The 22,248-nt window shown below is 39.4% G+C and overlaps 1 protein-coding gene across 11 annotated transcripts in view; it reads left to right on the top strand.

Annotated features, from left to right (window-relative positions):
* cacna1g (calcium channel, voltage-dependent, T type, alpha 1G subunit) overlaps window positions 1-5,739 on the top strand; it is a 148,587-nt gene extending 142,848 nt beyond the window's left edge. For 9 of the 11 annotated variants that reach the window (XM_086141003.1, XM_086141002.1, XM_086141009.1 and 6 more), the window contains 2 exons: window positions 697-866; window positions 4,003-5,739. In XM_086141003.1, coding sequence (XP_085997129.1) covers window positions 697-866; window positions 4,003-4,989 — 1,157 coding nt within the window. In that variant the 3' untranslated portion in view covers window positions 4,990-5,739. Of the gene's footprint in view, window positions 1-696; window positions 867-1,575; window positions 1,732-4,002 lie in introns of those variants that run through there. The other 2 variants (XM_086141011.1, XM_086141010.1) reach the window with 2 other exon arrangements.
* The last annotated feature ends 16,509 nt before the right edge of the window (window positions 5,740-22,248 follow it).

Genomic DNA, 22,248 nt, shown 5'->3' with positions numbered 1-22,248 from the left:
AAACAATCATTCTGGATTCATTACAAATCAACTGAAATATTGCAAGCCTTTTATTATTTTAATATTGTTGATTATGGCTTACATCTTAAGAAAACTCAAAAATCCTATCTCAAAATATTAGAATATCATGAAGAAGTAATTTTTGTTTTTTAATTGCATTATAGAAGATAAAGAACTTTATCACAATATTCTAATTTTCTGAGACAGTCCTGTATTACTTTATTCTTCAATAATATATGTATTCTTAAGTTAAATTCTGTTGGCTACTTGGTACCTCTTACTACTAACATTAACAAGTGCCTCTCTAAGCTAATTTAAAGTTGCTTTTATTTATTTATTCTCTCTGCCATTTGACAGAACAACTTATTTATTTGATTGTTGTTAAGCCTACAGCATCAGCGGTAATTTGAAATAGTTCAGTACAATCGCGGCGCGTGGCTGTTACGCGTATCTGCTTTTGAAAGGATGTTAAAAAGAATACAACACCTACAATAGCTGAGACTCAACACATGTGTTACAATCTGTAGTTTATAAGGTGCATTACAAGGTAATATAAGTATCAATAAGTATCCTTTCAGTGTTTCACTCGTGCCAATTATGTGTCTGTTCAACGATCAGTCATATATGCAGATAATTCACCCTCGGGTTGGTTTTTTTCTTTATGTTTTGGCGTGTTTGTTTTCAATCTGTTCCCAGGCTCCAGTGCCTCTGTGCATTCCCAGCCAGATGAGGTCTCCCAGCAGCTGACCGTCCCCTCAGACCTCTTCAGGCCCATCAGCCCCCACAGCCTCTCAGACTCGGAGAGTATACCGCGACTCCCCCCGCCCAGACGCACACACACACTGAGCCGCACGCTCCACAGACAGGTGACCAGCAGTTCCTTACACGAGCGCACCACTGCTTCATAAATCTTGTTTCATTCTGACAGCAAAATACAGTTATATTCTGATAAACACATATAACAAATGTTCCACAGGGAATATTTAGGCCCAAATATGTTCTCATGAAACATAATTGAAATTCCAGCTTGAAAACATGTGTTTTTCTTGAGGTATTAATATTTAAGTATGCCTTCCAAAGCAGTATTAAATCAGAATTTCTTATGAATGTGCCTGCCTCCACTGGTTTGCAGTGACAGGATTGTAAGTATGAAATCAAAATCTAAATATGTCATCCAGTTGTTTTCCCTCATTGGATATCAGTAAGTATGGAGATATTATATACATTTTGAAACTTAGCTAACTAAAAAAGAAAGTCCCTTTCAATAAGATATACATTTAAATTGGAATCAATTAATAAGTACATTTCAACATGCTATATTTTTCAACTAATTATGAAAAAAAGATCAATTTCAGCTTTTCCATCTTTTGGCGTCTGGGATTCACTGCTCCATATTTTTTTCATTTTCTTGACAAAGCAGTCATATAAAGGTTCAACTTTGCTCTTTTTTCTTAATGCTCTTTCTAATTTTCAGTAGTTTCACTTCTTTCCCTTCTTTCTCTCCATCCTCCCTTGTTACACTAACTGACCTGCCGTCTCATGTCCCGCATCGAACCCGTTACTCCCTGATCTCAGCTCAGTCGGGCCCCGAAACCGCCCGACCCCAAGCTGCTACTCAAACACAGACACTCCTGTTTCTGAAACAGCGAGGAAAAAGCCAACTTTAGCAACAATGGGGGCCTTTCAGAAACACAGGACTTCATTCTCATTACCCGAGAGGCAGAAAGATTGAAACACACACATAAGCAGGCCTCCATTTTTTTTTTTTTTGATCAATTCCTGTTGTCACTCATTTGCCCAGACGTTTGCCTCCTGATAAGCATCAGCCACAAAGCTCCTCAGTGAGGCTCTTTTTTTTCTAGATTCTTAATCTAGAAAGCTGTATTGAATTACTTGAATGTATCCAAACCAGACAAGGTTTGATTTCACCAACAGGAAGACAAGAGAGAACCTGTGAAACAGTGTGCTGGCTACTATAAAACTCAGGGTATTACAACAAAAACAAAACAAAAAAAAAAACATACAACTTGTGCATTTGACTATTCCGTGCACACACTGTGACAGTGATGCACTTTTATTTATCATTTTATAAAAAATGTCGTTCAATTTAGTACACCTATGTCAACCTGGTTACAGATATTGTAGGTATTTCCAAGGTAAACTTTGGAAATATAGGGCGCTGTAGGCCTTCTTTAGTCGGCTCTGTTGTCATGGTTACCCGGAGGTTTGCTGCTGTGGCTGGTGTCTGGCCTGCCCTCACTGTTCTCATTTCCGAACACTAGATGCCGCTGTGGTGCCGCCACTGAAGCTCATGCACGGAAAACCCATCGATCCAAAATCACTCTTCAAGACCTCTAAAAACTCCTGCTGTCTCCACTTTGCAAACAAATGTTTTAATTGACCAAATTCGAGTGCATTTACTTTCCCCGAAGCTCGATGGATGGATGGGAGCCTGTCATGAGCTCCTGATGACATTTTGAGAGTTTTAGTGACCATTTTGTTGACAAACTTTCTTTCCCTTAGAGTCGTAATATGTTCACCCTCTGACTGTTGGCCTCTACATGCAAGAGACATCTATTTCTTTACCGGTGCCACCTATTGGGCACTTGATGTGAAAGGTCAAAGGTTGGAGGGTCAGGTAGTTTGGCTGAGAATCCACTCACGTCTGCTTGCACTTCATAAGCTTCTCCTCTGTCAAAACCCCATTTAATAATAATTAATTCTAAATAAAACGGTGCTACCATTTATGTGGTTTACCATATTTACCGTAATTCCCGGACAATTGAGCCCACCTGAATATAAGCCGCACCAGCAAAAAAATAAAAAAATATCTATAGGTGTACATATAGTGGGTGCACCTGTCTAAGCCGCAGGTATCCATGTTGTAACATGAGATATTTACAAAGAAAAAAAAAAACTTAAATATATACCGGTCCACAAATAATGTACCGGAAATGCTTTTTTATGAACAGTGCCTGTAACACGGCTGATGAAAAAGATTAATGATAAATAACAGAAGGAAAAGTCCATCTTCTATCTTCACTTTGTCCTACTCCAGCTGATCGCTATCTTCATCTTCCTCCTTCGCACTAAAACCATTCGAGACGTCGAGATTGAGCAGTCTCAGAATTACTTGGTCACAAACATCCTCGGTCTCGCTTTCGTTGTCGCCGACGAAGTTAAATGTGTTGGCGGCATGAAGCTTGTTAGTCCAAAAAAATAAAATCCATAAATTAGCCGCATGAATGTTCAAGCTGCAGTGTTCAAAGCCTATGAAAAAAGTAGCAGCTTACAGTCCGGAAATTACAGTATATTCTATAACAAATCTGCAGAGACCTGCAGAGACTTTGCCAATTGTCTCTTGACAAAACCCTCAAGGCTGCCTTCAGCAAATGCAACTTTACCTGTGGACTCAGCAGGGCACAGTATGATGCTGCATTTCCAGTAAACCCTCTTTGATTAAGAATTTTTTTTTTTTTTGTTTGTTTGTTACAATTTGATATCTCAGCTGGTAATGTCTATTATTAGATATTTACCTGTGGCTCCCAAGCCACATGCGGCTGTTTATGTTCATGTCAATTTTTGTGTTTTTTTTTTTTTGTTTTTTTTTTTTTGCTGGAGCGGCACATGATTACGCAAGTAAAAAAACACACAAATACAAAATTCAACATGAACTTAAGAGCGGCTCGGGAGCCACAGGTTGGCGGGGTCTGTTTTAGATTCTTTTTAAAAAAAATATCTCTTTGACACGTACACAATGAGAAAGAGGAAAAAAAAGTCTTCAAAGGTCTGAAATTGAAGTTGCCTCAAAACCGCAGTAGCCCTGGCGCGGGCTAGAAAGTGCTGAACAGACTGTGAACTTTCTCCCACACTACTGCTTCACATCTCCATCAGCTCACACTAACCAGTATCCCTCCCTCTCATCCCCGAATCCCTCCGACACCACCTCATCCCCTCTCCTCACCCCCCTCCATCCCTCCTTCGATATGCCCGGTCTTCCAGGTTGCAGTGTCCACTGATTCTCAGGAGGCGCTGTGTTCAGACGGGGGGGAGAGCAGCGAAGGACTTGTGAATGCGGCTGCTCTGGGTCTCCCGCCACCCCACTCCTCCTCATCTTCCTCCACCTCTACTCCCTCACCCTGTACCCATCGCAATCATTACCATCAGCCTGCTCTCTGCCTGGTCCCTGCCACCCCGGGGGCCTCCCCCAAACCGCCCCGCCCCAGCAGCGTGCATACCCAGCACTGCCTTGCCTCCTTCACGCCTCCCCCGCTCTTGCCGGCTGGGTTACAACAACAGGACGAGGCCTCGGCGGATCAGGAGGTGTCCCTTATTACCCGCGCGGGGATGGCCGGCAGCGATGAAGCCCTCAAGGCCCAGGCCCTGGGGGGCGACGGATGCGGTGGAGGTAGCGAGGGTTACGGCAGCTACGCCGGCTGCAAGGAAAGCCGGGGCGTGTGTTTGCGGCAGCTGAAGAGGTTCCACAGCGCCGACACGCAGGCCCGCAGCGCGCTGCTGCCCCGCCCCCGCCCTCACTCCTGGCTGGATGACCCGCGCCGCCACTCCGTGGAGGTTTGCTCCTTGGCCGAGTCCAGCCCTCCGTGCAGCACCACATCCACCTCCTCTGGCTTCGTGTCCAGGGCAGATAGTCTGCAGAACCACAGCCAGACCTCCACTCAGATCTCAGTGGCCTCGCCACGCCGGAAGAAGAAGATGAGCCCCCCCTGTATCTCCGTGGAGCCCCCTGACAGACTGGAGCCTGGCCTCTACCCAGGCCTGGGCGGGCTCGGAGGCGTAGGCGGGTTAGGAATGCCCCCTCCTCTACCAAACCGGGACACTTGCCTGAGGAGGAGAGCGCCCTCGAGTGACTCCAAAGACTCCTTTGACCTCGGCGTCGGAGAGGGCTCAGGGCAGGACGGCGGTTCTCCGAACCCCAAGCTACTGACTCTTCCCAGTTTCTCCTTTGACAAGACCAATCCTGAGCACTGATCCCTGACACATGACCAGAGATGCACCGGCGGCAGGACAGCAGATAGCCCTCTACACACACACAAACGCACGATGCACTTTGTGTATCAGTGATGGTGATAGTCGTAGTGATACCGTGTAAAGAGTAATGGTACAACTACAACAAATGGTACCCATGGAGTGCAGTACTGTAGTAGTGTTACCACCCCTTGTCTTTTTTTGTATTGTTACTGCCAAAACAGGAGCGGAGATGAGGTAACAAGGTGACTCTTTTCTGCTATGCCTGCATGCCACTGGCTGCAGCTCGACCCCGTAACCTCTGGCGTGACATCTGGAACTGGCTCTTCAAACTGCCTGGTGTTGCACAGGGTGGACTTTGCCCAGTCAGTGGAGGTTCAAAGCAATATGAACGTTTTAGAGACACTATTTTCTTAAATTATTGGGCCATAGTGTTTGTACAGTATGTTTGTTTTTTTTGTTTTGTTTTTGTTTTTGTTTTTTTTATTTCATTTTGGTGTTTTTCTTTTTTTTTCTTTTTTTTTGTCAAAATGGTTTGTCTTTGTCTATTTTTTTTAATTGTTATTTTTCACTGTAGAATATTTCTAGCTTTCTTGGTTTACTGAGGACAGTGAACGTTTTTCAAAGTGCTGAAAATCATGTATTTGTAGGAATAATATATAAATATATATATATAAATATATATATAAATATATGAAAAAAAAAAAAAAACAAGTCATTAAACTGAGCTTGGATTTTTAAGCACAAATATTAGACCATGGTGTTTGATTGATGACTGGAGTTTCCAAAGAAGTGTGAAATTCCCCCAACACTATGTGTGACTTTTTACTGGTACAGTACGTGCATTTGTGCATGCGTGCATATGTGTGTGCAAGACGTGTGTGCAAAAAGAAAGAAGAAAAGTGAGAGACCTTGCCAGCATTCAAAAAATCTCCTTCTGGAGGGGGTAATAATGTCCACTCCTCGTATTTCATCGAGTGTCGGGACACGAATCACATTTCACAGGAATGACCTGACCTGAGATGAACCTCCCAGCATCCCGTGGTAAGAACAGTCTATAGATCATAACTGACAATGATTTATCACCATGATTAAGAAAGAGACAAATTCAAATTACATGTGACGCTCAACCCATAAACGTACCTTCAAAAAGTATGCTTGCAGAGACGCGCCGTGAAAAAGGGGCAAACGTAAGGCAGACTCTTTGTTTTCGGTATTTTTCAATCCACATCATCATAGATCTGTTTGGATATCAGACCATGACTCACAATGTCCTTTTTACTTCACACTGTAAAAAAAAAATCAAATAGATAATGCGGCCAAAAAAGCTCTTTACGCAATTAAACAATAAAACATAGTGTTCACCGTGGAATGCATTATGTTTGGACTGTGACAATGATTCAGTAACAAAAGGAATGTCATTCCAGAAACATGCATGGGAAAGTAACACTGGTGAGGAGTAAAAACAACAAAGAAAGGAAATGTTTTAAAGGAAAAAGGATGTGGATAGGGAGTATTTATATGCATTAACACAATAGGATATACTTATAAGTATATCCTACTTATAAGAAAATATTATACTATATAATATAATAAATGAAATATATGAGGGGAATTCATAAAAGGACATTAACTGTGACATTAAACAGGACACAATGATTCAATCACAAATCAGATAAATGTATTCCAAAATAATATTTTTTTTTTCAGTCATTTTAGTGTTCTTGTGTCATCATAACTGCCATCATAACTGTCGTGTAAGACCTTGGTTTGCCAGCAGGGGCAGCAAAAAGAACTGACTTCCAGACTGTTTTTATGCAGTCTGAAATGTTTGAAGAGATGAATAAATCCATACATAACTAGGCTATTTTTAACTTCTGTGAATGAGCATTTGCATAAGTGCTGTGCCACCACGAGGGTGATGTAACACAGACACACAGTGGGCTCTGACATGTCAGCAGGATATAAATGTGGCACCAGTTGTCATATTTTAGCATCAATAGTAATAGTGCAACACTTATACTATCAACACAAACCCAAAGTAAGGGTGACACTCAACTATTTGTCAGTTGTGAAAACAGATTATTTTAATGTAAAGACTGGATTTCATTTAAGACCTTTTATTTAGAAACATGCTATTATGTAATGCAATGGTGATTTTTAGTGAAATTTAAAAAAATGCTTCAGAATATGTTGAGATCTAATTCAAACTATAAATTTTATTATTGATTTTTTGACATATTTGTAGAACGACCTGTTTTTCTGAATGTTAAACAGAACTTTTTGGTTCCACAAACACCTCCTGGTGCAACTTAGAAACATTATCAGTGATTTGAATACCTTTGCCCAGGCAACCCAACCAGGGATGATCAAATGCATTAAATATAAGAATATATACACCATCCTGTGTTTACTACCCAAGAACAAGCTTTCAGTTTTAACACCTGAAATATACACCTGCAAACAACTGCTCTTGTTTGCAAATCAATGAGCGGCAGCCAGGTCTCAGGTTGTGCAGTGAATACTTTGATAAGGATTAGTTATGAATATTCAGCTTATTGTGATTGCTTATGGTAAAAAGTTCTTTCAAAAATTATACCTGTTCATTTTAATGAAAGTAAGATATACATTTTTAATAGAAAGCTCTTGTTGAAATTGTCTTGTAGTGGAAACTGGACTTGAAAATTCTTGAAGACATTTCACGACAAATACTTTTCAACAAGAATTCACCATGACCTAGATGACTGAGAGCCTCCACATACATTTTTAGAACTTTAATTGTGAATTTTTAAAGAGAGTTGTTTTTTTGTTTGTTTGTTTTTCATTCTTTTGCATGCCTGCCAAGGTAGCAAGTGAGGAAAATAGAGGTTTTGGAAAAGCAGCATTTATCTCTTGCAACATATGATCTCATTAACGTCAACAACATTATGCTCCCATTTCATTCCTGTGTTCTCTTAGGGAATAGCTAAAGTTTTGTCATGTGTTTCCAACTTCACACCCACAAAGTCTTTTAACACAAACCCACCTACAGAAACATTTCAAAACCAATCTATTTCACTTTCACTGAGCTTTCAATCTCATTCTTCCTTTCTTTAGAGTTCAATTCTTTTAATCTTCTCTATATTCCCATGCTGATTTTCCTGTCTCACCTGTCGCGGCTCTCCTGCTATATTTCCCCTTTCAGGATTTCAGGGAGACATCAGAGATGAACTAAATTATATTTGAAATCAAAGAGCTTTTTGACTACCATGGCAACTTCTAGCCACAGAAATAGGTGGACCCACCCCAAATTTCCCCGACTGAGAGGGTCTTGAAGGTATGCCTTCCACCAATCTGTAGCATCTATAGTTGAGATCAGCAGTGCACCATTCTCACGTTACACAGCTTTGACAGTGCACTGTTTCGCCCTCCCAAACCACTGGATGGTGGACCAGAATCTCCTCAATTCCCAAATAAGTTTTGCCTCGGCGACCTACGAAGCTGCTTGGCCTGCAAGTATCTGTCCAAGGTTTGTTCCCAGACAGACACCGAAGCATGGAACATGGTCCACTCAGACGTATATTTCTGTCACAGCCATATTCTATTTCTTAACGCTGAATACAACTGTGTGAATTTTCAAATAAGACCAACAATAAAGTCTCTCAATTTATTATGTTGTTATACAGCACTTGACTAATAATATAATTTATATATTATTAGTCAAGTGCTGTATAACATAATTAAAAATGCCTTTATGCAGGCATTGAGGCTTTCATCTGTTAAAAGTGATCATAGGTTGGTCTTGATGTTATTTAGATTTGAGAATGACTGCTCACATGCACACGTAGAGCCAAATGTGGTCATTATAATCACATGCTGAAGTGTGTAGCAAGACAGGAAGCGTGTTCCAAAATTTTGAAAAGCAGCTGGTTTGCAGGTTGCTCCGGTTGCTGTCGTGCAAGTCTTTCCAAATCTTCATTCAGTGACTTTACCTTAGTTATCCGCATCACCGAGGCCTTTAGGTCAGCAATCTCTACTTCAAAATCCCTGACTGAAAAACAAGGATCGACTTTGTCCACTGCACACTCATGTGGATGAGTGATGACCTTGATGAAATTCTCCAAAGCATGCATGAATGACTGCAGGAGCTCAGACGTAAAGCTGGAGCTCAAAATCTTGAGCAGAGTAACTTGCTGTGCACACAGCTTTAAATTCTTTCAGTTTTTCAAAGTGTAGTAAAATAACTGTTTCAATATCTACAAAATAAGAGTTCCAGCTTTTTTCAAATGCAAACACTTGAAGGGATAAGATACAAACATACTCCTACAGACAAACCTGCCTCTATAAATACCCGCATATGTGTAAACACGCTCCCATACACATACCTACATGTAAACATGCAAATACACATTGCTTACTAAGCATTTGTCATTCAAACATAAAAACAGCACAAATACGTGCATGCATACATTGATTCATAAATACATCATACACAGATAAACAAATTCACATACATTGATAATGTATTTGATAAAAACACATACGTACACACTGTCATACATAAACACAAAATTTAAATATATATAATGTATGACTATGTACATACGCTGCTCAAAAAAATAAAGGGAACACTTAAAAAAAACACATCCTAGATCTAAATGAATGAGATTCTTATGATATACTTTGCTCTTTACACAGTTGAATGTGCGGACAACAAAAATCGATCAATGGAAATCAATTGTATCAACCCATGGAGGTCCGGATTAGGAATCACACTCAAAATTAAAGTGTAAAAACAAACTCCAGGCTGATCAAACTTTGATGTAATGTCCTTAAAACAAGTCAAAATGAATCTGTGTTGCTTCCTGAGTGGACACTATGATTTCACAGAAGTGTGATTGACTTGGAGTTACAGTGTGTTGTTAAAGTGTTCCCTTTATTTTTTTGAGCAGTATACATTTACTACATACATAGACACATTCATATGCAAAGACATATATGTATTCATACATACATAAACTGTCACGAACCGCAGGGGCGGACACGGGCAGGGAACCACACCTCAGAGCAGGATCTGGGTTGAAAGCGCTTTATTATGTGGAACAGCAGGTAGGGTGTCGCTGGTAAGCCCCTGGCCCCGAGACAGAGTTGCACAGGGCTGGGTCTTACCAGGACGGGTTGCAGGCAGGGTTGCAGGACGGGTGGCAGGCAGGACGGGCCCCCAGACAGGGGGGGGTGAAGGCAAGAAGGGTCACGACTGGATCTCAGGAAGGGTCACGGCAGGGTCCAGTGTTACACCGAGCGGCTGGGTCCAGTCGTGGCAGGGTTCCGCAGTGGTCTGTGAAAGCCACTATCCCCAGGCGCCAGGCAGAGCATGCCGCTGCCCTTTATAGGGATCTTGATTAGGGGCATCTGCTGCAGCTGGCGCCGATTACGAATTGGACCCAGGTGTGATACCCTGACATACACATTGCTAACTAAGTATATTTATTTAATAAAAAAAAACAAAACAATCAAACAAACAACCACAAAATGAATTCATTCAGACAAACACAGATAGACATTGATAAGTAAATGTATGCATTTGACATCAAACAAACATTGATGTACTCTGATATTAGACACTCTTGTTGATGACTTTTCATGTTGACTCTTAGGTTGAGACCACAACAGGGATTTCTGGGTGTGTGCACACATCTGAAGTTTCTATTAATTGTCTATTTTGTGCAAGTGAACTTACACAAAATAGAGTTCGTCCTTTGTCCCAAACCACATGAACCAAGGGGATGAATTGTGGGTGACCGCTGAATGATGTGGCTCCGAATTATCATGCATAGGGACAACATTCAGCGGCACTACTGGCTTATTCTGTTTGCTTTGACACTGCAGCTTATTCAAAAATGTTTTTCTAACTTTATTGCAACTTAAAATGTTTTAAAAACAGATGAGATTGTTTTAGATGTGGGAATTAAGTATCATATTTCTCTTTACTTTTACGCCTTGTCTGCCCTCATTTGAAAAAAGTGCATTTCAATACTGTGATTAAAAAAAATAAATAAATAAATGGACCAACTGCGCACTCTTGGTCAGACCGGCTTTCAGTTCTTCTGACATTGCAGATTCAATTTCTTCCAATGAATTCCTTTCAAGTAATAAAGGTGAAGGTAATGTAGGCCACATCAGAGGCTAAATTGATCAGCCTGGATGTCCAGATAGTGGTTATTTAAATTCAGCATGTATCTAATCCAAACATGCATCTCTCTCTCTCTCTCTCTCTCTCTCTCTCTCTCTCTCTCTCTCTCTCTCTCTCTCTCTCTCTCTCTCTCTCTCTCTCTCTCTCTCTCTCTCTCTCTCTCTCTCTCTCTCTCTCTATATATATATATATATATATGTGTATATATTTATATAGATAAATATTTAGATATAATCCAAACATGCATATATATATATATATATATATATATATATTATCCAAACATGCATATATGTGTATATACATATATAAAATCCAAACATGTATATATATTATTTAGATAAATATTTAGATATAATCCAAACATGCATATACATGTATATATATATATATATATATATATATATATATATATATATATATATATATATATAATAAATGTTTAGATATAATATATAACATGCATATATGTATATATATATGTATACATACGCTCACACAAACACACATATATATATATATATATGTGTGTGCATATGTGTATGTATATTCCCAGATCCCAAAAAACAAAAAAAAAAAAAAAGAAAAATTTTATATTTCAGTGTTTCCCTACATTCCTCTGGAATTGCGGCTGGAAACATGTATACATATACATATATATATATATATATATATATATATATATATATATATATATATATATATATATATATATAAATATAAAATCCAAACATGCATTTATATTTATATATATATTTATATTTCAGTGTATTTCAGTGTTTCACTTCATTCCTTCGATATTGTGACTGGAAACATATATATATAAATATATAAATTATATATATAAATATTTAGACATAATCCAAACATATATATATACATGTGTGCATGTGTGTATGTATCTTCCCACGGTCCAAAAAAGTTAAAAAAAATGAAAAATTTTACATTTCAGTGTTTCCCTATATTCCTCTGGTATTGCGCCTGGAAAGCTCCCTGCTGCCTGCGGTGCCCGCAGTAAGATCAGCACCTCGGACAGCACCCCAGATCCTTGTCACTCTCCTGCTCCGACAATGGCACTGATTTTGATGTTTTGGTTTGGGTAGATAAATCCCCTCTTTTACAATTGTATGTGTATGGGTGTGTGTGTGTGTTTACACACTACTGGAGCTTCATTCATATCTTATGTATACATATACATATACACTTTATGGCCAATAGTATTCACTCAACCATTCAAATAATCAGGTGTTCCCATCACTCCCATTGCCACAGGTGTATAAAATCAAAAACTAAGGCATGCAAACTTTTTTTTACAAACATTTGTGAAAGAATGGATTGCTCTTAGGAACTCAATGAATTCCAGCATGGAACTGTGATTGGATGCCACCCGTGCAACAAATCCAGTTGTGAAATTGCCTCCCTCCTAAATATTCCACCGTCAGCTGTACTAAGAGAACACGGATGTGTTTGGGAATAACAGCAACTCAGCCATGAAGTGGTAGGCCACATAATCTGACAGAGCGAGGTCAGCAGATTCTGAGGTGCACAGTGCGAAGAGGTTGCTAACTTTTTTTAGTCAGTGGCTATAGACCTTCAAACGTCATGTGGCCTTCAGATTATCTCAAGAAAAGTGTATGGAGAGCTTAATGGTACTTAAGTTCATATGCAAGGCAAAGCAGGTGAGCAAATACTTTTGGCCATATTTTGTACATATACATATACTTATACATAGCGTATGAATGAAGCCTCAGCAGCTGGTATGAGTGGGGAATATAGACTCAGAGTCTGAAAAATACCGTGCATATATACAAGAAAAAAAACAAAAGAAACAATATTTTACAATGAGAAACACTTATAAAAATTGTTTGCTTATTGAAATGAAAATAAGTGAGACTGGCTACTTCCCGAAAAGCACAGTTTTTTACCATGACACCAAAACACACCAAACATATATCTCAGTTAAAATACAAATATCGGAATTGTGTCTGTCTCTATGTACAATTTCAGTAAAAAAATGCTGAAATTTGTGACTGAAAAAAAAATAGTAATAAAAGAAGTAAATAAAAAAAAAATTAGGAAACAATTAAAGACCAAAAGTCACCATGTTATTCAATCCACATCAGTGCGATCAATTCCAACAGTCTGTGAGGCCTCAGCTTTGATAAACGGATGTATTGGTTGTGTATCACTTAGACTAATTGTACATCTTTCAGCCCTCAGCCACTGTTATCCTTACTTTCATTGCAATTCTCTGTAGATTTCTACTTTGTCTATATATATCACTGATGTCCTGGAGTAAAGCTTTTGAAGTCTGAAGAGTTTGTATTTGTATGAACACACATTATTACACGGGATACCCGACCTTGTTGTGATACTGAGAGAACACAGTAATGATCTGCTCCCTCAAAGAGGCGCTGCAGAAACTTTTTGTGAATTTCTCAAAGTAATGATCAAAGTTGCTTTGAATTACAGACATTTCTGTGTGTGAGTGCGTGTATGTGAAGATGACCAGGGGCAGGACACTGTGAAATGTTTCCATTCAGTCTTTCGAGGAGTTTATCCACTATCTTTTACTTTTTTGTTCTTCAACATTCATTTAATCAAATGGTGGCACATACTTTCTGTATATATGGTTGCCGTCTCATCCTATTTCAGTCCTCTAAAGACCTCTAGTCCTCTTTAGTTGGAGCTAGCAGCGAAAGAACACTGTGCACTGTCCTCTTAGAAGATAATTCAGATTTATCTATCGATCTATCTATCTTGAAGGTTTAAAATAAATCACAGCTCAGATAGGTACTCTATAAAATATATATTGTATTTTCTACAATGGAGCTAAGGGTGATGTAATGCTAAGGCAAGCCCTAATAAAGAAACATTTATGTATAAGTGAATAGACCGAAGATTGATGATCTGTAAAAAGAGCAGACTGACCTTGTGTAGGTATCTGCGCTAAAAAGCTGAAAATTGGGCAAATAACTCTGTATCCCAAGGCTTACATACAAAAACAAATAAACAAACAAATAAAAGCAGTTGTTAATAATGAAGCCGTCAATATTGTACACTGGCTAAAGGAGTGAGGTGTGTCTAACCCTTTTTGTTTCACTTATTAGTTTCAAAGGGAATAGTAAATAAAAACACACAAAAATAAAACTTCCCCAAAGGACATCTCATCCATACAAATGAGTCTTTGTGTTTTCACTTTCAGTTTGGATGCAGGGATGTATAAAGAAAGCTCAAATACCGTGACTGCAGCAGCACATCAATATTATTGCAATCTATTGAGGCGGCTAAATTAATGGTAGGGCTACTGTATCGCAGTGCAGATTGGGATCCGGGGCTGAGCAGATGAATGATTCTTGCTGAAGATGCCGACACACGAGGTTGTTCCTCGCGTCTTCCAGTATTCCCTGCATTTAATTCCCTACACTTCCTCACCATTTCCTGATGGCCGGCCCCGCTCCTTGCCGGCTCCTTGTTCCTGTGACTCCTGACGCCCGTTCTCACTAGTTCCTGAGACTCCAGGAAACAACCCGGCCCGCCACAGCTCTCCATTCACCTTCCTCGTTCAATAAACCCCTTAAAATGCCCTACCTCCTGAGTGTCCTTGTGTCTGGATCAAGCACACCTTCCTAAACACGACAGCCGCAGGTGAAAGAGTTGTATTTTTTTTTGCGTTACAACTATATTCTATACACAGCATTGTATTAGATGTGAATAGGTGACTAGGTGTCACAATCTCTTGGGGTTTCCATTACTTCTAACGGGAAGGTGTTGTGATATGGTTACCAGGCAGGAAAATATAAAGAAGACATGGAGGGAAGACATAGAGAACGAAGTAGTGATCCCAAGCAGGCGAGCACGGATAAAACACGGAGAAGAGAATGGAGAGAAGACAGAAGCCATGGAGGGAACCCAGGTAGAAGAACATGAAGTGAAAACAAAGAAAGCAGGCAGGAGAACAAGACGACTCTGCTGGGAAAAGTCTTAAGAGATGACTGCTCTCGCGAATGGCTGCTATGCAGCTTTACCAGTGGGACACCTCGGCATCACAGGGCGTTTCTGTCTTTTTCACAAGACATTTGAGTTCGGAAATGACTTTCAAGTATTCCTGGCAATACTGTTGCTGCGCTGTAAGAATCATAAATGGATAAATATTGTGCACTTACTGAGATCGCTTAATGCTTGGCTAGTCTGATGCGGAAACAACATGTCAAAATGGTGGTATATATAACGCAGATAAAGCAAAATCAGCCACATGAGCCTTGAGTTGTTTGGGCCTCAACCCATTTCCTCCAACACTGCATAGCCACTAACATTCTGTCAGTTATGTTTGGTGTTTTTGTTGCAATCAATGACAACAATATAAATTCCAATACATATAACACAAATGACAGAAGCTCTGAATGAAACCCACAGAGCAGCTGCTTCGGCTTGTAATAATGTTCAAAAATGAAGATTTTATGATGTATGAGACTGACTTATACTCTGTAAAGCTTTTGTCTAGCCTGGACCAAAGGGTGCTTTTCATCTAGTATGAAAGGAAACCATGACAAGTGCGGAAAAAGAAGACCAAGAACTTATTACAGGCCAGTAAAGGATGTAAGTAGCTGGGAAGATTCCACAGCAAGGGAGCGCCAGTGATAAGTAGTGAAACCTTTTAACCTTCACTTCCGCAAACTCGCTATAAAAGTTAAGATATTGCTGTTTAAGAGCAGAAACTGTTTCAATTGAGCAATTTTCAGTTTGCAGGCTGTTTCAACATTGAAATGCCAAGATTGAAAAATCCTCAATTTGCACACATTGGATGTACTGTAGAACAGGACAACTGGTTCCTTGATCATCGTTTTTTTTTTTTTTTTTTTTTTTTTAAGTACTCTTATCTCCATAGTTTTCAAAATTTTGTGAAAAATCCTAAATATAATTTGTACCTGTCATGGTACAAAGCCTGTCAGGCTGACAGGTGATATTCGACAACAAATAAAAAGAGGGCAAATGATTTTAAGTACTTAACTGTCAAAGGAAATGTGTTAGAAGAATAGAATAGAATAGAATAAAATAGAATAGAATAGAATAGAATAGCTTTAGTGTCATTGTAAAGTGCAAAACAACAAAATTAGAGTGCACCTAGAGTGTGTTTTTCCCATACATACTCACACTACGCATACACACAGCTTTTGCTTGCAAGCATGCACACATAGACACACATGTGGTCCAGATAAATAGATAAAATCAACAGCTAAATGTTATATGAAGGACAAAAGTAAGGCAACAGGAATATTGTCCAGATCCATGTGTTTACATAAAATATTGCATGTGCAAGCAGTAATACTGCAAGTATTAAAGTGACATATACAGTTAGGCCGAGAAATATTTGGACATTGTCACAAGTTTTGTAAATTTAGCTGCTTACAAAAACGTATTCAGGATACAATAACATAATCAATATGGACTTAAAGTGCAGACTCTCAGCTTTAATATGAGAGTATTCACATCCAAATTGGAGCAAGGGTTTAGGAATTACAGCTCTTTTATACGTATCCGCTTCTTTTTTAAGGGGACCAAAAGTAATTGGATAATTGACTCAGAAGGCTGTTTGGATCAGGTGCTGTTGCTGTGAACATACAACATGCAGTCAAAAGAGCTCTTAATAGATGTGAGGTAAAATATCCTGAGGCTGAAAAAAAGAAGAAATCCATCAGAGAGATAGCAGAAATTAGTGGCCAAACCAAAACCTCTGCAAACTCAAAAAGGCCTGGATGTCCACAGAGGACAACAATAGTGGATGATTGCAGAATCCTTTCCATGGTGAAGAAAAGCCCTTTCACAACATCAACTCAAGTGAAGAACACTTTACAGGAAGTAGGTGTATCAGTATTTCAGTCTACCATAAAGATGAGAGTAAATACATAGGATTCACCACAAGGTACAAATCATTAATCAGCCTCAAAAATAGAAAGACCAGAATTAACTTTGCCTAAAAAACGCGTGAAGAAGCTAGTCCAGTTCTGGAACAGCATTCTTTGGGCAGATGTAACAGAGATCAACCTGTACCAGAATGATGGGAAGAAGAAAGTTTGGAGAAGAATTGGAACAGCTCACAATCCAAAACACACCACATCTTCTGTAAAACATGGAGGAGGAAGTGTGATGGCACTGGCATGTATGGCGTGCACTTGTGTTTATTGATGATGTGACAAAAGACAGAAGCAGTCGGATGAATTCTGCAGTGTGTAGGGATATACTTTCTGTACAGATTCAGTACAGATGGACAATGATGCAAAACATACAGCAAAAGCAACCCAGGAGTTTTTTTTAAGTAAAGAAGTGGAATATTCTGCAATGGCCGGAGCATATATTTCACTTGCTCGAGACAAAACATAAGGCCGAAAAACCCACAAACAAGGGACAACTGAAGACGGCTTCTGTAAAGGCCTGGCAAAGCATCACAAAGGAGGAACGCCAGCATTTGGTGAAGTCCACGAGTTCAAGACTTCAGGATTCTCAACAAAATATTAAAAGTGACATTTTACTTTGGGTTATGTTTATTTGTCCGATTACTTTTGTCCCCCTGAAATGAGGAGCGTTTGTGTAAAAATAGCTACAATTCTTACATGTTTAATCATAGTTTCATTCAACCCCTTGAATTAAACCTTAAAGTCTGCACTTCAATTCCATTGTAGTTGTTTCATTTCAAATCCAATGTGGTGGCACGGAGAGCCCAAATCATAAAGATTGTGTCACTGTCCAAATATTTCTGGGCCAAACAGTAAATACACCGTGGAGTATCAGCAGGATAGAGAGTAGTACAGTAAACATAGTACAGAGTTTGAGGCTGGAACTGCCAGGCAGGAGGCGAAAGAGAGGCTTTGGACATCTTCAGCTTGGATGAACTTAGTTGGTATTAAAGAAGAAGATGCCGAGGAGAGGATGAGATGATGCAGATGATTGGCTACGTTGACCCCTGAGGGGATCAACTGAAAGAAAAAGGGGAAATTCTGAATCTATATGTTCCTTTGTATGGGTTTGCCAAGGTTACATTGCAGCAGAATACATTGGTATAACTGGGTGGAATATCAAGCTTTGAACAAACATAAATAACGTTTTAAACCCCTCAAAAAATTAACAAAACATTAAACTCTTGAAAATGAACAAACAATGAGAAAATAGAGTTCAACATAAAACATCCATATTTGAATGATGTTAAAGTTCATTTTGGATTAAAATGAAAATTGTAATACATTTATTTTAATGGAAAAAAAAATCCAGACCTACCTATCATTTTTGGCTTTCAGTCCAACTCCACGATTTTAAACTGTGAACTGTTACTGACAGGCAGAAAGTTCAGCAGGCCATTTTTTTCTTAATATGCCTCTCACAGCCTGAAGACAGGAAATCAGGGAGAGAATTATTCATGACGGTGCCCTCTTAAGCTTTTCATCCACTTGATTCATTACTACATTTTGACTGGTGTAATGAGAAAAGGGCCTTGATAATCTTCACAATTTAAACACGTTACCAGAGTTGAAGAGAGAAACTTTTTGCTGAGTAGCAAGTGAAGCTCCGATTCAAACCGATAGCGCTGCTCTCTGACCAAACCCTGCTCAGGGCCCGATGCAGTTTCCTCAGGAACCTTTACTGGAGACTTTTTGCAGTGAGGCATTAGTGAGCTGAGTTTCTGAAAATTGTTTCCATGAGGAAAACAAATCACTGTCAGGAGTTCATGTTTTGCAGAGAGAGTGAACCCTGCTTTGGCTCGGGATATTCTTTTATATCTTTGCTGAATACAAAACAAGAATGCCTCCCTATGTATAATATTAGTGGATTTCAGTGTCCTGATAGGGCAGGGTGTGTTTTCATAGCCGCGGTGATCTGAGGACATACACAGCATGGAGAGCGATTTTCACTTTACACTTCCACAAGGAGCGAGGTTGCAGGGACGAAACAAACAAAATAGGTGGAGGCCGCGGTGTCAGCCGTTATCCACCGCAAACTCTAAATACATTAAAGAAATGTTTTCCGATACTGTGCAAAAGCAAAACTACAGTCCGATAAGAATGATGCCTTTCAAAGACTGTTTGGAACAAAGAGAGTTTATAATCAGATTCAAAATTATTCTTCGGATGCAAGACTCAGAACCATACTACTGCTGAAACTTATTTTAAGGTCAGACATATTAAATAAAAATCAATTTAGAAAAGTGCAATGGTTGCCTGGCACTCCAACCAAAATCAGATGAAGTGCTTTTTGGCTGAAGTAAACTTGACGTTAATAAAATTGTGGTATTACAGCATAAAAACCTATTGATATTACATGGAATATATGTTGGATTTCGATAGACTTTAATTTCAGTCACCCGCTGATGGAGTCTAAATACAAAATCAACCAATTGCCGGTGACAGCCGCCAAAAGGAATCAATTCTCTTGTATATTTCTAAAACATTGCAAGCACCGTGTGTCAGGGAGAATTACCTAATTACGTTTCCAATCTGGCCTAATCTGACATGTCTCTGGCCCATTTACCGCTGCAGAGCGAAGTGGATGTCAATTGAAAAAATCATGAGCCGCTCATGAGTCAGATCAGGATATGCGTAGCACTTGGGCTTGATGAGTGATTTAAGGGGAATCTGAGCCTCAAGTTGTATTTTAAAATGCAACACACATGGTACACTGTCAGTGGAACATGCAAGGTTTATCTTGCCAGGCAAGGAATAAAATAATATAAGAAATATGTATTTATATCCTGCCCCAACAGAAATCCTGGAGACACTCAAGGGAAGCTTAGATCTGCTCGCCGGTTCTCAAAGAGAACAGCGGCTTAATTATTGCGCTATTTAGTTGTCATCTTTAAAAACTGTATTTCACTTCAGAAAAAAGCATCAGTTGGAACCATGCCACTGTGTATGAATGAAGCTGATTCTGTTCTAAGTGTGCACGATTTGGATGGTACAGTAGTTTAGAGTCAGAATAGTGGAAAAATTGCTTAAAGTGCAGCCGCGAAGGGACTCAAATCTTACGATCCAAAGTCAGACGCCTTATCCATTAGGCCACGCAGGTAAGAAGATGCACCTTTTTTTTTTGCTGATCTCAGCCTGGTGATCGACATCACTGCTCGCTCAATGTCAACTGAAGTTGCCTGGAGTTGCCCAGCACTCGGTGCAGGGTAAGCCAAGATGATCATCAATGGACCTTTCAAAAACTTCCCACGGCAATCTTTTGGTAGCATTCTCATAGCATCAAATATATAGATGATCTTAAAATGTAACTGTTTGTTTTTTTTTCAGTGTAACATTTCTCTTTAAAACTAACTCCAAGTGAGACATGATCCTGCCCCTGAAGGCTTGCACCCTGGACACTGTTCTTCTCCAACCAGGGAACAGAAACATAAGTGTAAGGCCCTATTAAGAATTCTCCATATGTGTGTACATACTTGTTATGATTCAGTTGCCACCTCTTCCTTACTGTCATCCTCTTTCTCCACAGCAGCTCTTCAATGTGCATCTCTCCTTCCTTTGGTCCACTGAGCCCCCAAGGACAAAAGATTCAGAATATAGTCTGTGAACAGCTTAGCTGTATTTTCTTCTGGCATTTACAAAGCGACTTAACTGACTTTATTGCAAGTTATTTTTAGGGTCAACAAATGAGTCTCGCTTGCAGCAGATTTGTGTCTCTGACCATAAATAGTCATTCTGATATGGCTCAACAATCTGACAATTTACACAGTTGGTGTGTTTGTATTTCTGTTTTTAAAGAACATGTGTGATACTGTGTTTACCATATATACATGATAAAACTTGAACACAAATATGACACTCAAGTACATACTGTATACCCTGTCGGACCAAGGCTTGGCTGCAGAAATAGCTTTATCACTACGCTGAGGTTCTGCTCCCACTGCATATTTAGGATTACAAGGGATCAATTGTCCCTCAGCTGGTGAATCATTAACCTTTTTAACAGCTCATCGCTGACGTTATTTTACTCCGTCCTCTGTTCAGCTTCATGTTCACCTTGAAATTTCTCTGTTGTCTTTGTCTCTCTTCATCTGTTCACCCATCAAGTGTTTACCACACTCACGCATGGGCCCACGCACACACACACACACACACACACACACACACACACACACACACACACACACACGCTAAACACACGCTTTATTTATGGAGATAAATAGATAAATAACTTTTAAAAGCAAAAAACAAAAAAATATAGAAAAAATAATAGGAGTGATGCAAACATAAAAAAGGAAAGAAAAAAAAACAAACAAACGAAAGAAAAGAAAGAAAATATGTGTTGCATATTTCCATTCACTTTACTGTGCTTTAAGAACTGTAGACGGGCCAGACTAATATGTTTCGTCACCAAATACCTAATTTGTTTGCCAGTGAGTTAATGCATTTGATGCGGCACGATAATGCAGTAAAAATAATACTCTCATCACTTATACATATATATAAGTGATGAGAGTATTATGACATATGAGTTACATCTCTTACATTTCAATGGGGGCTCAGTTGCCGGTAAAAGGAGTCATAGAGGTCATTCCTAATCCTAACAGGACAAAATACCATTCAAATAATACAATGCTGATGTAGCTGCAGGTTGTTGAGGTTTTGGACGTGGAGAAAGCAATAAAGGTATGGCCTCATGAATCTAAAATACATTTAAAGGGTACTTCTATCTGTATGACTCAATCACTATATGGAAATACTGCATTAATGGAAATCAAATTCCCTTTTCAGCTGCCCTCTAGTTCAAATGAGTTCCCACTGGAAGAAGTCCATCTGCAGCTACATTGACACTTCACGGTAATGAAATTGATCATAAATTTACAGGAGGTACTTGCACTTGTTGCCTCTAACAAGAGCATGTTGCACGATGAATGCTACAGGATGGCTGGAGGGGGCGCGCTCATCCTTTGCAGAGGAAAAAGTAGGGATGGAAAGCCACCCTTAGGAGCGGGAAAAGAGACTTATAAGTCCAGGAGAGTGCAGTTATTGATGTCTTGGCTGCAGAGTTGGCCTTTAGGTCAGTTCTCAGCATCAAAAACATCCCTGCTGCTTCTCTCATCATTACAGAGACACAGCACA

Source organism: Fistularia commersonii, chromosome 33 (genome assembly GCF_037954325.1).
Source record: "Fistularia commersonii isolate RoL2024-O1a breed Wild chromosome 33, RoL_Fcom_v1.0, whole genome shotgun sequence".
NCBI lineage: Eukaryota > Metazoa > Chordata > Actinopteri > Syngnathiformes > Fistulariidae > Fistularia > Fistularia commersonii.
This window is presented reverse-complemented; position numbering and strand designations above follow the sequence as displayed.